The sequence below is a fragment of the Berghia stephanieae genome, chromosome 6 (genome assembly GCF_034508935.2).
Source record: "Berghia stephanieae isolate SIO BIC M18660-M18661 chromosome 6, UCSD_Bste_1.3, whole genome shotgun sequence".
NCBI lineage: Eukaryota > Metazoa > Mollusca > Gastropoda > Nudibranchia > Aeolidiidae > Berghia > Berghia stephanieae.
The window spans coordinates 14,387,211-14,399,710 of record NC_088365.1 but is presented as its reverse complement, the minus strand read 5'-3'; the positions used below and the strand labels follow the sequence as shown (position 1 = coordinate 14,399,710).

At 37.2% G+C, this 12,500-nt stretch overlaps 1 protein-coding gene across 1 annotated transcript in view; it reads left to right on the top strand.

Moving 5' to 3' along the window:
• Positions 1–2,049: 2,049 nt before the first annotated feature.
• The window catches only part of LOC144974531 (uncharacterized), a 26,128-nt gene continuing 15,677 nt past the window's right edge, over positions 2,050–12,500 (top strand). Inside the window, exons 1-2 of the mRNA XM_078917471.1 lie at positions 2,050–2,296; positions 9,371–9,797. Coding sequence (XP_078773597.1) covers positions 9,467–9,797 — 331 coding nt within the window. The 5' untranslated portion in view covers positions 2,050–2,296; positions 9,371–9,466. The remainder of the gene's footprint in view (positions 2,297–9,370; positions 9,798–12,500) is intronic.

Sequence of the window (12,500 nt, the reverse complement as noted above, 5' to 3'; positions counted from 1 at the left end):
TTCATCCCCAAGGAGAAATTTGTCTTTAGGGCCTACTCTAAGGAAAGACTGGAATAACTCAGACGTCAGCCGCAGAGCAGCGCCGCAAAGTGAACACTAGGGCAGCAGCTTCTTATGGTTCACACTATTATGTTATGACGATCGACCCAATCAGCAAAGTCCGGTCCGCATTCGTGCACCGTCGCGAACCCGCCTGGTAGCATCGTCACAACACACCTTTCGACTAGATGCTCTGCCGTTTCGGGTTCTTGGACTTGCTCAAGGTCACACAACGCAGCGGCTGGTGATCGAACTCGGTACCTTTCGGGTAGGAAGCAAAGACCGTACTGCTGAGTCACGCTTCCCCTCTGACCTCTGTCCGGAAAAAAATTCAATATCGCCTAACAGGCGGCATGTCTCATCTTACACGTTAGGCATTGCTGTTGACTAAGGATCCCATGTGAAGCGCCTTTGAGCACGTTTAGTGAATATTGCGCTACATAAATGCTCAATGTTTATTACAGTGTAATCTAATCAAGGCACCTGAGTCAAGTGAGTTAATGAATTTTAAGTTTCTTACGAAAGGATACAACAGGAAAGTCAGATTCTCTTAGACATTGTCACCCATCTGGTCAATGAACACACTCAACATTACTTTCATTTGTTATGTTTTTTTAAATAGTGAAAAAATGAGCTTTTATGTAGAGCAATATCTACTAAACGTGCTAAAAGCGCTTTACAAGAGGTCTCTGGCCAACAGCAACACTTAACATATAGGACGGGACATGACGTCTGTTAGGCAATATTACAATATTTCTGGACAGATGTAACGCTGTTAATGGTTAGGTAATCATTTTACACCAGAGTACGGTGAGAGAATGTGAGTAAAGAGCCTCTTCCAAGGACTGAACTATGCGCCCAGCGAGGCTCGAAACCAGGACCTTCCGATCCGAAAGCAAGTGTTATACCACTAGACCACATAGCCGTACTTGCGTCTTACTAGACTCAATGGCGTTGAATCATCGGCGACAATGTCGTTGCTTTCTTTGATGACAAGGCCAAACCATACACACACACACACACACACACATACATACAAACACAAACAAACGCATACACACACAAACACACATAAACACACAAACCAACAATCATGAAAACAAACATACACACACAAACACACATACACATACACATAAACACACACACAAACACACATACACACACAAACACACATGCACACACACACACACACAAACCATACACACACATACATACATACACAAACAAACGTACACACACACACGAAAACACACATACACACAAAAATAAACACACATACACATACACAAAAACACACACACAAACACGCATACACACACATAAGCACACAAACAAACATACACACATACACACACAAACAAACAAACATACACACAAACACATATACACACATACACACACAAACAAACACATACACATACAAACACACATACACACATAAACATACACACACAAATACACACACACACACACACACACACAAACTCCTACATACATAGGAAACTCAAACAACAACAAAAAATTAGTTACGAAAAGAAAAAGAAAAGAAAAAGAAAAAACAAAACAAAATAACAACAAAATCTCCACAAAAACAGGAAAACAAAGCAATAAATAAATAAATAAATAAATAAATAAACAAATAAATAAAAAACAACAAAGTAGGAGAAAAAAAAGATAACAAAAGAAAACATAACAAAAACAATTAACTTGGGTAGAGTGAGAAAATGTAAGAAAAGATCTTTTATCCAAAGAGGTAAATTGGTGTCACTCACAGCGGGGCTCGAACTCAGGACGTCTAAGGGCACAAGCCGTGTGTCATACCACTAGGCCATAACGCAGGTTAGAACAAATCCGATGGCCAAATCCCAAGGGTTAAATTGTTTCATAATGTATTCGATTTGATATTCGTTCGCGCGTGGTAATCGGGGAAAAGTCGATGCCCGATACATTATACATTTCCTGCCTTGTTAGACATCGGTCACGTGGTCTGATGTATCAATACTTGATATAAGGAACGATACTTCAATGATGATGATGATGATGATGATGGTGAAGATGATGATGATGTTGATGGTGATAATGATAAAGACATTTTAGTTAAGTTGACACAGTATGTGTAGGGTACATGGGTTTGTAGTATCATTGAAATGCTAAACGTTCCATGAAGTAAGAAACAGACAGTGTTTTTTTTAGAGAGATACACATTTATTCTGAAAATTAATTCATATGTTGGATTTACTGTTCCATAAATTGGGTAAGTGTCTTTGCCATGATGAATTTGAGAATTTTACATGTAAATAATTAAACAAAATGATAAATAAATAAATGAATAAATTAATTAATAAACGAAAATAATTTTTAAATTAAATGAATGAATAAATTGAAAGTGATTCAGGAAATAAACGAATAAATTAAAAAAATAGATTGATAGATAAATAAACAATATAAATTTATATACATTTTTGTATATCTATGATAATTATATATATATGTATGATATATATATATATATATATATATATATATATATATATATATATATATATATTAGTGTCCTTAAAGTCTGGACAAAGTAAAGTTAAATATTTTTCAAAATAATATTCAAAATTATGAATACATTTTGCATCGAGTTCGTGCACATTTTGTGCAAAGCATTGACATTTGCATTACAAATGATGGCGCTCATGTTGAAGATATTATTTGAATAAAATAAATAGTGAAAATAAAACTTAATTTTAATTATATATCAACAATATTCAACTATCCTATGTGTCCAGACTTTATGGACACCGTGATATTATATATATATATTTAAGGTATGAAATAAATATCACGAAATAAAAGTGCTCGATTTAGTAATAAAGGAGGGGTAAATATATACATAAATAAAATATTTGAATGACTATTGACTCCTACAGTAAACAGGTCTTGTTTCGTGTCTTGTACTTTGTGCAATCGTCGGGGAGTTAAATCGTTATTGTTGTTACAATTATTTATAATTGTGTGTTGTTTCGTGTTACTTCCTGTGATGTTTTTTGGTGTTGGGATTATCATGGTGGTTTGTTATTGCAAAGAATGTGTTTATTTGTGCGGCTATGTGGTCTAGTGGTATGACACTCGCTTTCGGATCGGAAGGTCCTGGGTTCGAGCCTCGCGTTCGGCGCATAGTTGAGTCCGAGGAAAAGGCCCTTTACTCAAATTCTCTCATCGTACTCAGGTGTAAAATGAGTACCTGGCCGTGAACAGCGTTGTCTCTGTCCGAAAAATTGTAATACCGCCTAACAGGCGTCATGTCCCGTCCTACATGTTAAATATTGCTGTTGACCAGGGACCCCTTGTAAAGCGCTTTGAGCACGTTTAGTGGATATTGCTGTATAGATAGTATGCAGATGACGTCACTCAGGCCTTTGTTATTGTTTTTACCATCCGCGTTTGTGAGTTGTTCTCACTAAACTGTATTAACCAGACTATAAAAGTTCATGGTTACACAGAGTTTGTGTGTTGGTCCGTTATACTTCCGGATGGCAATGTTGTGAACTCCTTGGCCAAGCGCATTCTATCTATATAAAAGCTCATTTTTAATCTTCGGGGAGTTATATCGTTATTGTCGTTACAACTGTTTATAATTGTGTGTTGTTTCTTGCTATTTCTTGTGATGTTTTTGGTGTTGGGATTATCATGGTGGTGTGTCATTGCAAAGAATGTAATGTGTTTATTTCTGTGTCTGCATGCGGATACGAGTTCATTTTTTGTTCATTGTTCAAAGTAGCCGTGTTTGGTTGGGTGATAATGTTGAATTTGTCTTCTAAGCATAGATTGTATATAAATTGGTAGATGTTGGGTATGATTATGCTCTTGAGATAGTTTTCCATGTAATATTATGTTGTAGATATGTTTTAAAAAATCCCTTTATTCATCCCCAAGGGGAATTTTGTCTTTAGGGTCTATTCCAAGGGAAGACTGGAATAACCCAGGCGTCAGCCGCAGAGCAGTGCCGCAAAGTGAGCTAGGGCGAGGTGACTTGCCCAAGGCCACGCAACGAAGAGGCGGGTGATTGAACTCGGTACCTTTCGGGTAGGAAGCAAAGGCCGTACCGCTGAGCCACTCTGCCCCTGTTGCTTTCTTTATAGTTTCAGATACATTCAATCAGTGTGGTAGAGGGTCGTTTATGAATGTTTTTGAATGACCATTTGTGTAGATAATATTTCGTTTTAAACGAGCATTCTGTGAGACCGATGTATGTCTCTTTCGGCTATGTGGTCTTGTGGTACGACACTCGCTTTCGGATCGGAAGGTCCTGGGTTCGAACCTCGCTCCGCGCATAGTTGAATTCTTGGAAAAGACTCTTTATTCACATTCTTTCACCGTACTCAGCTGTAAAATGAATACCTGTCCGTCAACAGCGATGTATGTCGGAAAAAATTGTAATATCGCCTAACAGGCGTCATGTCTCGTTCTACAAGTTACGTGTTGCTGTTGGTCAGGGACCCATTGTAAAGCACTTTGAACACATTTAGTGGATATTGCGCTATATAAATGCTCTAGTTTTGTGTGTCTGGGCGTGTAACTCTGGCTTGGTAAACTACGTTTTGTGTCGAGCAATTGTCGTTTAATGAGCATGTTGTCTGGGTTCAGTAATTGCATTTATTCCTGAAGAGTTTTGTTATGTTGTTCTGGTTGGGATAGAAATTTTCATTTGTTTTGAGATGATCTGATATTTTGGATGTTTGGCTCGCAGGAGAATCCTATCTTGATGGTATCTTTGTTCATTCTTCTTGTACCAAGTACCAAGCCTGTGCCAGACATCCGTGATCATGGTACGCCATTCATCTCTCTGATCAAATAACCGCAAGTACCAAGTTTGTGCCAGACATCCGTGATCATGGTACGCCATTCATCTCTCTGATCAGATAACCTCAAGTACCAAGTCTGTGCCAGACATCGGTGATCATGGTACGCCATTCATCTCTCTGATCAAATAACCGCAAGTACCAAGTCTGTGCCAGACATCCGTGATCATGGTACGCCATTCATCTCTCTGATCAGATAACCTCAAGTACCAAGTCTGTGCCAGACATCGGTGATCATGGTACGCCATTCATCTCTCTGATCAGATAACTAATATTACTTCTCTTTCTTTGTCACCCAGCTGTTTAAACTATTCAAATGTGTTTTTCTTGGTCTACCTTTAGTCTTTTTACCTTCTATCTTTCCTGTGAGAGCAAGATGGTCAATACATTTATGTCGATTTAGGTGCCCTGAAAATTGCATTTGTCTTTTTCTGATTGTACGAATTAATAACCCTTCTAGTTTCAGCTTGCTCTTCATTAGTTTTCTTCTTTGTCCATGAGATTCTTAACATCCTTCTAAGAACCCACATCTAAGCTGCTCAAGTTATATATCGAAAATTAAATGAAATTCCCTAAATTCATTCCATAGGGAGAAATTTGCCTTTTTCAAGGGAAGACTGGAATAACTCTAGACATTAGCGTAGTACAGCGCCGCATACTTAGCTAGGGTGAGGTGATTTGCTCAATGCCGCACAACGCAGTACAGCGGGGTATTCGAGCTCGGGTCCTTTCGGGTACGAAGCAAAGACCGTACCGCTAAGCCACGCTGGTCGCTATAAAGTTGTTCGTTTAGAATAATTATAACAGTGTTTTATGCTGGTATACCAAAGTGGTCCCCCCCCTTCTTAAAGGTTTGGTGGACCCTGGGCCGGTTGAAAAGCACTGGTTTAGGTAAAGCATAGGTACGTGTTGCGTGGGTACGATTGATCTGGCCGGCATATTGGATAAGTATTTTGCCTAAACGCATTACAACGAACAATAATTATTATAAAGGTCGGAAGTGATTCAAGGTTTTTTTTTTTGTTTTTTTTTTAACTTTACGATCAACAAAGGAGAGCACGCATTTTCCTTTCTATTCTCGTCTTTTGTGTGGATTGCCAGTGAAATGGCGGCCTTCATTATCATCAATCACCATAGACTGTGGCCGTGTGAATCATTCATTACTTGTCACTCCCGTAGATCGATATTCATGAATCTGCCGGACTCTAAAAAAAACCCAGTAATATGTCTATAAACTTTTGACCAGGAAAGTTGTCCTTCAAATTATATCGATCGATTAAATTGACACTCGTCTTGGAAAAAAAACCCAAAACAAATACACACACACACAAACGCTCAAACCTGGGACTTTATCCCATATTTCGAGAAGTCGCAGGTTTGAGAGTTTTTGTCAAGATTAAAAAGTAGTTGTAGTAGTAGTCGTGGTAGTAGTAGTAGTAGTAGTAAGTAGTAGTAGTAGTAGTAGTAGTAGTAGTGTAGTAGAAGTAGTAGTAGTAGTAATAGTAGTAGTAGTAGTAGTAGTAATAGTAGTAGTAGTAGTAGTAATAGTAGTAGTAGTAGTAGTAGTAGTAGTAGTAGTAGTAGTAGTAGTAGTAGTAGGAGTAAAATTAGCAGTAGTCTTTCAGAACAATTAGGCCCATGGAGCCGGAGTTTATCCCGGTTTCTGTAGCGTGAAACCGACAATAGCAATTGCTTGCTTTCCTTTTGATAGGGCGCTAGTCTATCGCAAAGTACTTTCCACCAAATCTAACAGACTCAGCTACCCATTCACAGCTATGGGGACAGGAGGGGGGGGGGGGGGGGCTGAAAACAAAAATTTCGACTGCACCCGGGATCGATCTTGGTCCCTTTACGTGTGAAGCGAGTGCTTTACCAACTGAGCTATCGGGACCCCCCTCTAAATGCAATATTCAATTGATATTGTTCATACCGAGTCTAGTAACATAATATATTTAATGGTCCTGTAGTTTGAGTTTGGTTAATGAATTAAATTTTTAGATAAATTATTATTGTTATTAGTATCATTATTATTATTATTATTATTATTGTTATTATTATTATTATTATTATTATTATTATTATTATATTATTATTATTATTATTATTATTATTATTATTATTATTATTATTATTATTATTATTATTATTATCATTATTATTATTGTTATTAGTATCATTATTATTATTATTATTATTATTATCATCATCATCATCATCATCATCATCATCATCATCATTATCATCATTATCATTATAATTTTTTGGTTTGCTTCATTATTGATTTTATCTAATTGATTTGTTGATTGGAAATATATTCTTCTATGAGTTATATTGGCAGTTGCCTAAATATAAACCTTTGAAAGTTGAAATTATATCTGCCTGAGCTGGAACCGAACTGAACAATGTCGCAGTACTTAAATTAACTAGGTCAAGTCGACGAGACTTAACTTCAAAAATATATGTACACGATATATATTGTGAAACTATGTGGTCTTGTGGTATTACACTCGCTTTCGGATCGGGAGGTCATGGGTTCAAGTCCTTTTCTTGGAAAAGGCTCTTTGCTTACATTCTATCACAGTACTCAGGTGTAAAATGAGTACCTGGCCCTTCACAGTGCTGTCTTAGTTCAAAAAATGGTAATATTACCCAACAGGCGTCATGTCCCGTCCTACATGTTAAGTGTTGCTGTTGGCCAGGGACCACTTTGTAAAGCACCTCAATAGTGGATATTGCACTATATAAAATTTCACGGTTTTTTAAACTTCATTATCTATTAGTTTTAAACATTTGTAAACAATTGAGTGTATCTTTCAAAGATGAATCCCTTGCTTGTATCTGGATGGGATGTAAAAGTAATGTCAAAATATGATTCAATAGTCGTTACGTCACTTCCTTCCTTATGACGCATGGTAACTAAGCGACACTGGCTCTAAACTATCGGAACAATGGCGGACGCCCGTATGAAATATTTCTCCGGCGAGCATAAAAGCGTATCCAGAGTTAAAAAACTATAAATTTGATCATGTTTTGACTTTTACACATTCTGGTCACAAGACATATGAAAAGTTCTAGCCAGCTTGAAGAATAAAAAGTAATGATTTTTTTTGTTTAGAACCAAGATAGCCGCCGTTGCCGGGCAGCGTGACATCAGACTACTGAATCCAATAGTCACCGTGTTGGATTCCTTGTGGAAGCATCTGGTCCAGATTTGAACCAGTCTCCTGTGTCTTGATTTCTTTCTTTGGTGCTTTCAACTTTAGATCTACTACTTTTATTCTATCATCTTCCTTTTTTACTGGCTTGGAATGGACAAATAGTGCCGCAAGCACCGTAAACCCTTTAAAACAAACAAACAAACAAACAAACAAAACACACACACACTTACTCACAAACCAAATATCACAAACAAAACAATACGCGCGTAACGGAAAATTTTGTATTCCTGAACATTGATGTATTCATTTTCAACATGTTTTCTTACAGCCGAGTTGTCCACAACAAAGAACTTCCAAATCGTTTGTGCGACCTACATAATACCTGTATGGCGCGGCTTGATCACAAATTAATGGCGGCACACTGCGTTGCGTTCAATAGTGTTAACTCCTCATTGTACATTATGCCTGACACACGTATCAATGGTAATTCTTCTTCTTCAAGTACCAATTCTGTGCCAGGCATCGGTGATCATGGTACGCCAGTCATCTCTCTGATCAGATCATTGGTAATGCGTTTGTTAAATCAAGGGAGACAAGTACACACCATTTCAATTTAGGTTAAAACCAGATTACGATCTTTCAGGAAATCAGTGTCAAGACCTTATTAAGTTCACGATAGAAAATCTGTTGAATCGAGATTTGTTTAGATACGTCATACTTTCCAATCAAATCAAATAATATGATGAGCAAAACAGATCGTATTTTATCGGGTTGACTATGCTCAATTCGCTTTACAATGCTTTATTCATTCTCCTAGCAGCCCACATGACTCCGAATTTTCATCTAATACAGGCCAAACCTTCTTGTTAATCAGGCGTTCTTTTTTGTATTCATAACATGCCGGATAAAAAGTACCAACACACAAGACTATATCATGTACCCTTGACAGTGTATAGTCTTTGGTAGAATTTAATGGGAAATAATCACCAAAATGGCTGTCTGAAAGCAAGAACATAGAGCCGAGTGACGTCAACGTCGTTCCATCTATAAGAACTCTTACTGTATCAAAGTTGAGTACTTGAAAAAGGCTCTTCACTCACATTCTCCCACTATATTTACGTGTAAAATAAATATCAGATAGGAAACAGTGCTATCTATGTTGAAAGAAAAAGCCTATAGCGACACACAAGGGCCATTATTCGTTCTAAATGTTAGGTTTTGCTTGAGACTTCGTATGAAGCGCTTTGAACACATGGCTATTACGCTATATGAAATCCCAATTCAAATAACCACATTATAACATTTTTTTCAATTCCCCAGATAGATATAAATCAGAGTCAACAATGTTGAAGCCCGCCATTTTCTATAAGCATAACGTCACCATTGTTTCCAAATTCCACGACAACAGCCTTCATCATGTCTAGCTATATTAACATAACTGCACTCCTAATATGGGCATCGTCCTTGATATGGGTGTCGTCACCCGAGGTCGTGATCTCCAAAGATGACGGCGAACTCCTAAGTGTCATTTCCAAGTTGTGTCTGCGGGGAAAGGGTTCAAGAACAAGGACATTCCATACGGAGAGTATGTCCGAGTGTGTTATGGCTTGTTATCTGGATAAGAAATGTCTAAGTGTTTCATACAACACGGCACAACGCGTGTGTTACAACAATAAACTGAGCTTGACCAGTGCTAGAATTATAGGAGAATACAATGAAGACTGTTTGTATACAGAGATTACAGGACGTAAGTATGACTAATGTGTGTTTTGGGTATAGTTTTCTGTCTGTATGCAGAGATTACAGGACGTAAGTATGACTAATGCGTGTTTTGGGTATAGTTTTCTGTCTGTATGCAGAGATTACAGGACGTAAGTATGACTAATGTGTGTTTTGGGTATAGTTTTCTGTCTGTATGCAGAGATTACAGGACGTAAGTATGACTAATGCGTGTTTTGGGTATAGTTTTCTGTCTGTATGCAGAGATTACAGGACGTAAGTATGACTAATGTGTGTTTTGGGTATAGTTTTCTGTCTGTATGCAGAGATTACAGGACGTAAGTATGACTGATATGTGTTTTGGGTATAGTTTTCTGTCTGTATGCAGAGATTACAGGACGTAAGTATGACTAATATGTGTTTTATGTATAGTTTTCTGTCTGTATGCAGAGATTACAGGACGCAAGTATGACTAATATGTGTTTTATGTATAGTTTTCTGTTTGTATGCAGAGATTACAGGACGCAAGTATGACTAATGTGTGTTTTGGGTATAGCTTTCTGTTCGTATGCAGAGATTACAGGACGTAAGTATGACTAATATGTGTTTTATGTATAGTTTTATGTCTGTATGCAGAGATTACAGGACGTAAGTATGACTAATGTGTGTTTTGGGTATAGTTTTCTGTCTGTATACAGAGATTACAGGACGTAAGTATGACTAATATGTGTTTTGGGTATAGTTTTCTGTCTGTATGCAGAGATTACAGGACGTAAGTATGACTAATATGTGTTTTATGTATAGTTTTCTGTTTGTATGCAGAGATTACAGGACGCAAGTATGACTAATGTGTGTTTTGGGTATAGCTTTCTATTCGTATGCAGAGATTACAGGACGTAAGTATGACTAATATGTGTTTTATGTATAGTTTTATGTCTGTATGCAGAGATTACAGGACGTAAGTATGACTAATGTGTGTTTTGGGTATAGTTTTCTGTCTGTATACAGAGATTACAGGTCGTAAGTATGACTAATATGTGTTTTGGGTATAGTTTTCTGTCTGTATGCAGAGATTACATGACGTAAGTATGACTAATATGTGTTTTGGGTATAGTTTTCTGTTTGTATGCAGAGATTACAGGACGTAAGTATGACTGATATGTGTTTTGGGTATAGTTTTCTGTCTGTATGCAGAGATTACAGGACGTAAATATGACTAATATGTGTTTTAGGTATAGTTTTCTGTCTGTATGCAGAGATCACTTTCACAGATATCTTTCTGTATTTAGAGATTACAGGACGTAAGTGTGATTAATGTTTTATGGTCTTGGCGTTCTTAGATATATGACCGTCTGCCGAATCTGTTTGTGATATAACAATAATATTTTGTAAGCATTCTGGGCTGAATTAAGAGCCATCATTAGTTCATTAAAAAAAATGATGCCTTTTCCGCCACGACATCATAAGACATCGTCGGCTAGGCATTCCACGAAGGAATATAGATAACTCATCAAACAAGATGTCTGATGTCAACAGAAATCACCCATGTTGTCTAAATGAGCAAATTGGGGGTTAATAATCTTGCTCAAAGAAAAAAACGAAAGTGCCTGAAGCGGGGCTGGAACCCGGGTCCTTCTGGACCACAGTGCAATGCCTTAACCACTCGGCCACTTCGCCCCACTTTAGTTCATATCTGTCACATAAAACAATCAGCCACACATATATAACTAAATCGATTGAAAAAAAAAATATATGTCGCCAGATATCGCGATGCAATTCCCTCATCAGAGTGTCATAATGTTGTAAAATACTCACACACGGTGGGGCTGATCAATTAGGCTACTTGGCGTAAACTAAAGGTATTTATTTATATGGGTAAAGTTTTTATAGATAGAATGAAGTTGACGTCACTCGGCTCTTTCTTATTGTTTGTTTTTTTTTTTTTTTGTTTTTTTTTTTGCCATTCGCGTTTTTCGTAATTCTCACTTTACTGTATTAACTAGATTATAAACGTCCAAGGTTACACATAGTTTTGTGTGTTGGTCCGTTATACTTCCGGGTGGCAATGTTGTGAGCTTCTTAGCCAAGGGCATAATATCTATAGATAATATGAAGATTACGTTACTCAGTTATTTGTTATTGCTTGTTACCATCCGCGTTTATGAGTCATTCTCACTAAACTGTATAGATAGTGTTTGCAGCTAAGAAGCTCACAACATTGCCATCCGGAAATATGACGGACCAACACACAAAACTAAGTGTAACCTTGAACGTTTATAATCTGGTTAATACAGTTCCGTGAGAAATACTCCTAAACGCGGATGGCAAAAAACAATAACAAAGATCTGCGTGACGTCATATTCGTTCTATATATTAACCAGGCTATACGCGTTCAATGTTACACATAGTTTTGTGTGTTTGTCCGTTTTACTTCCGAATGGCAATTTTGTGAGCTTCTTAGCCAAGCACATACTATCTATAGATAATATGCGCTTGGCTGAGAAGCTCACAACATTGCCATCCGAAAGTATAACGGACCAACACACAAAAGTATGTGTAAGCTTAAACGTTTATAGTCTGGTTATTACAGTTTAGTGAGAATTGCTCACAAACGAGGATGGAAAAAAAACAACAACAAAGGTCTGAGTGACGTCATCTTCGTTCTATCTATAGAATTCAAGAAGCTGAGAGAGATTCTATCTATGTCAATTAAGTATTGTATGAAAATATA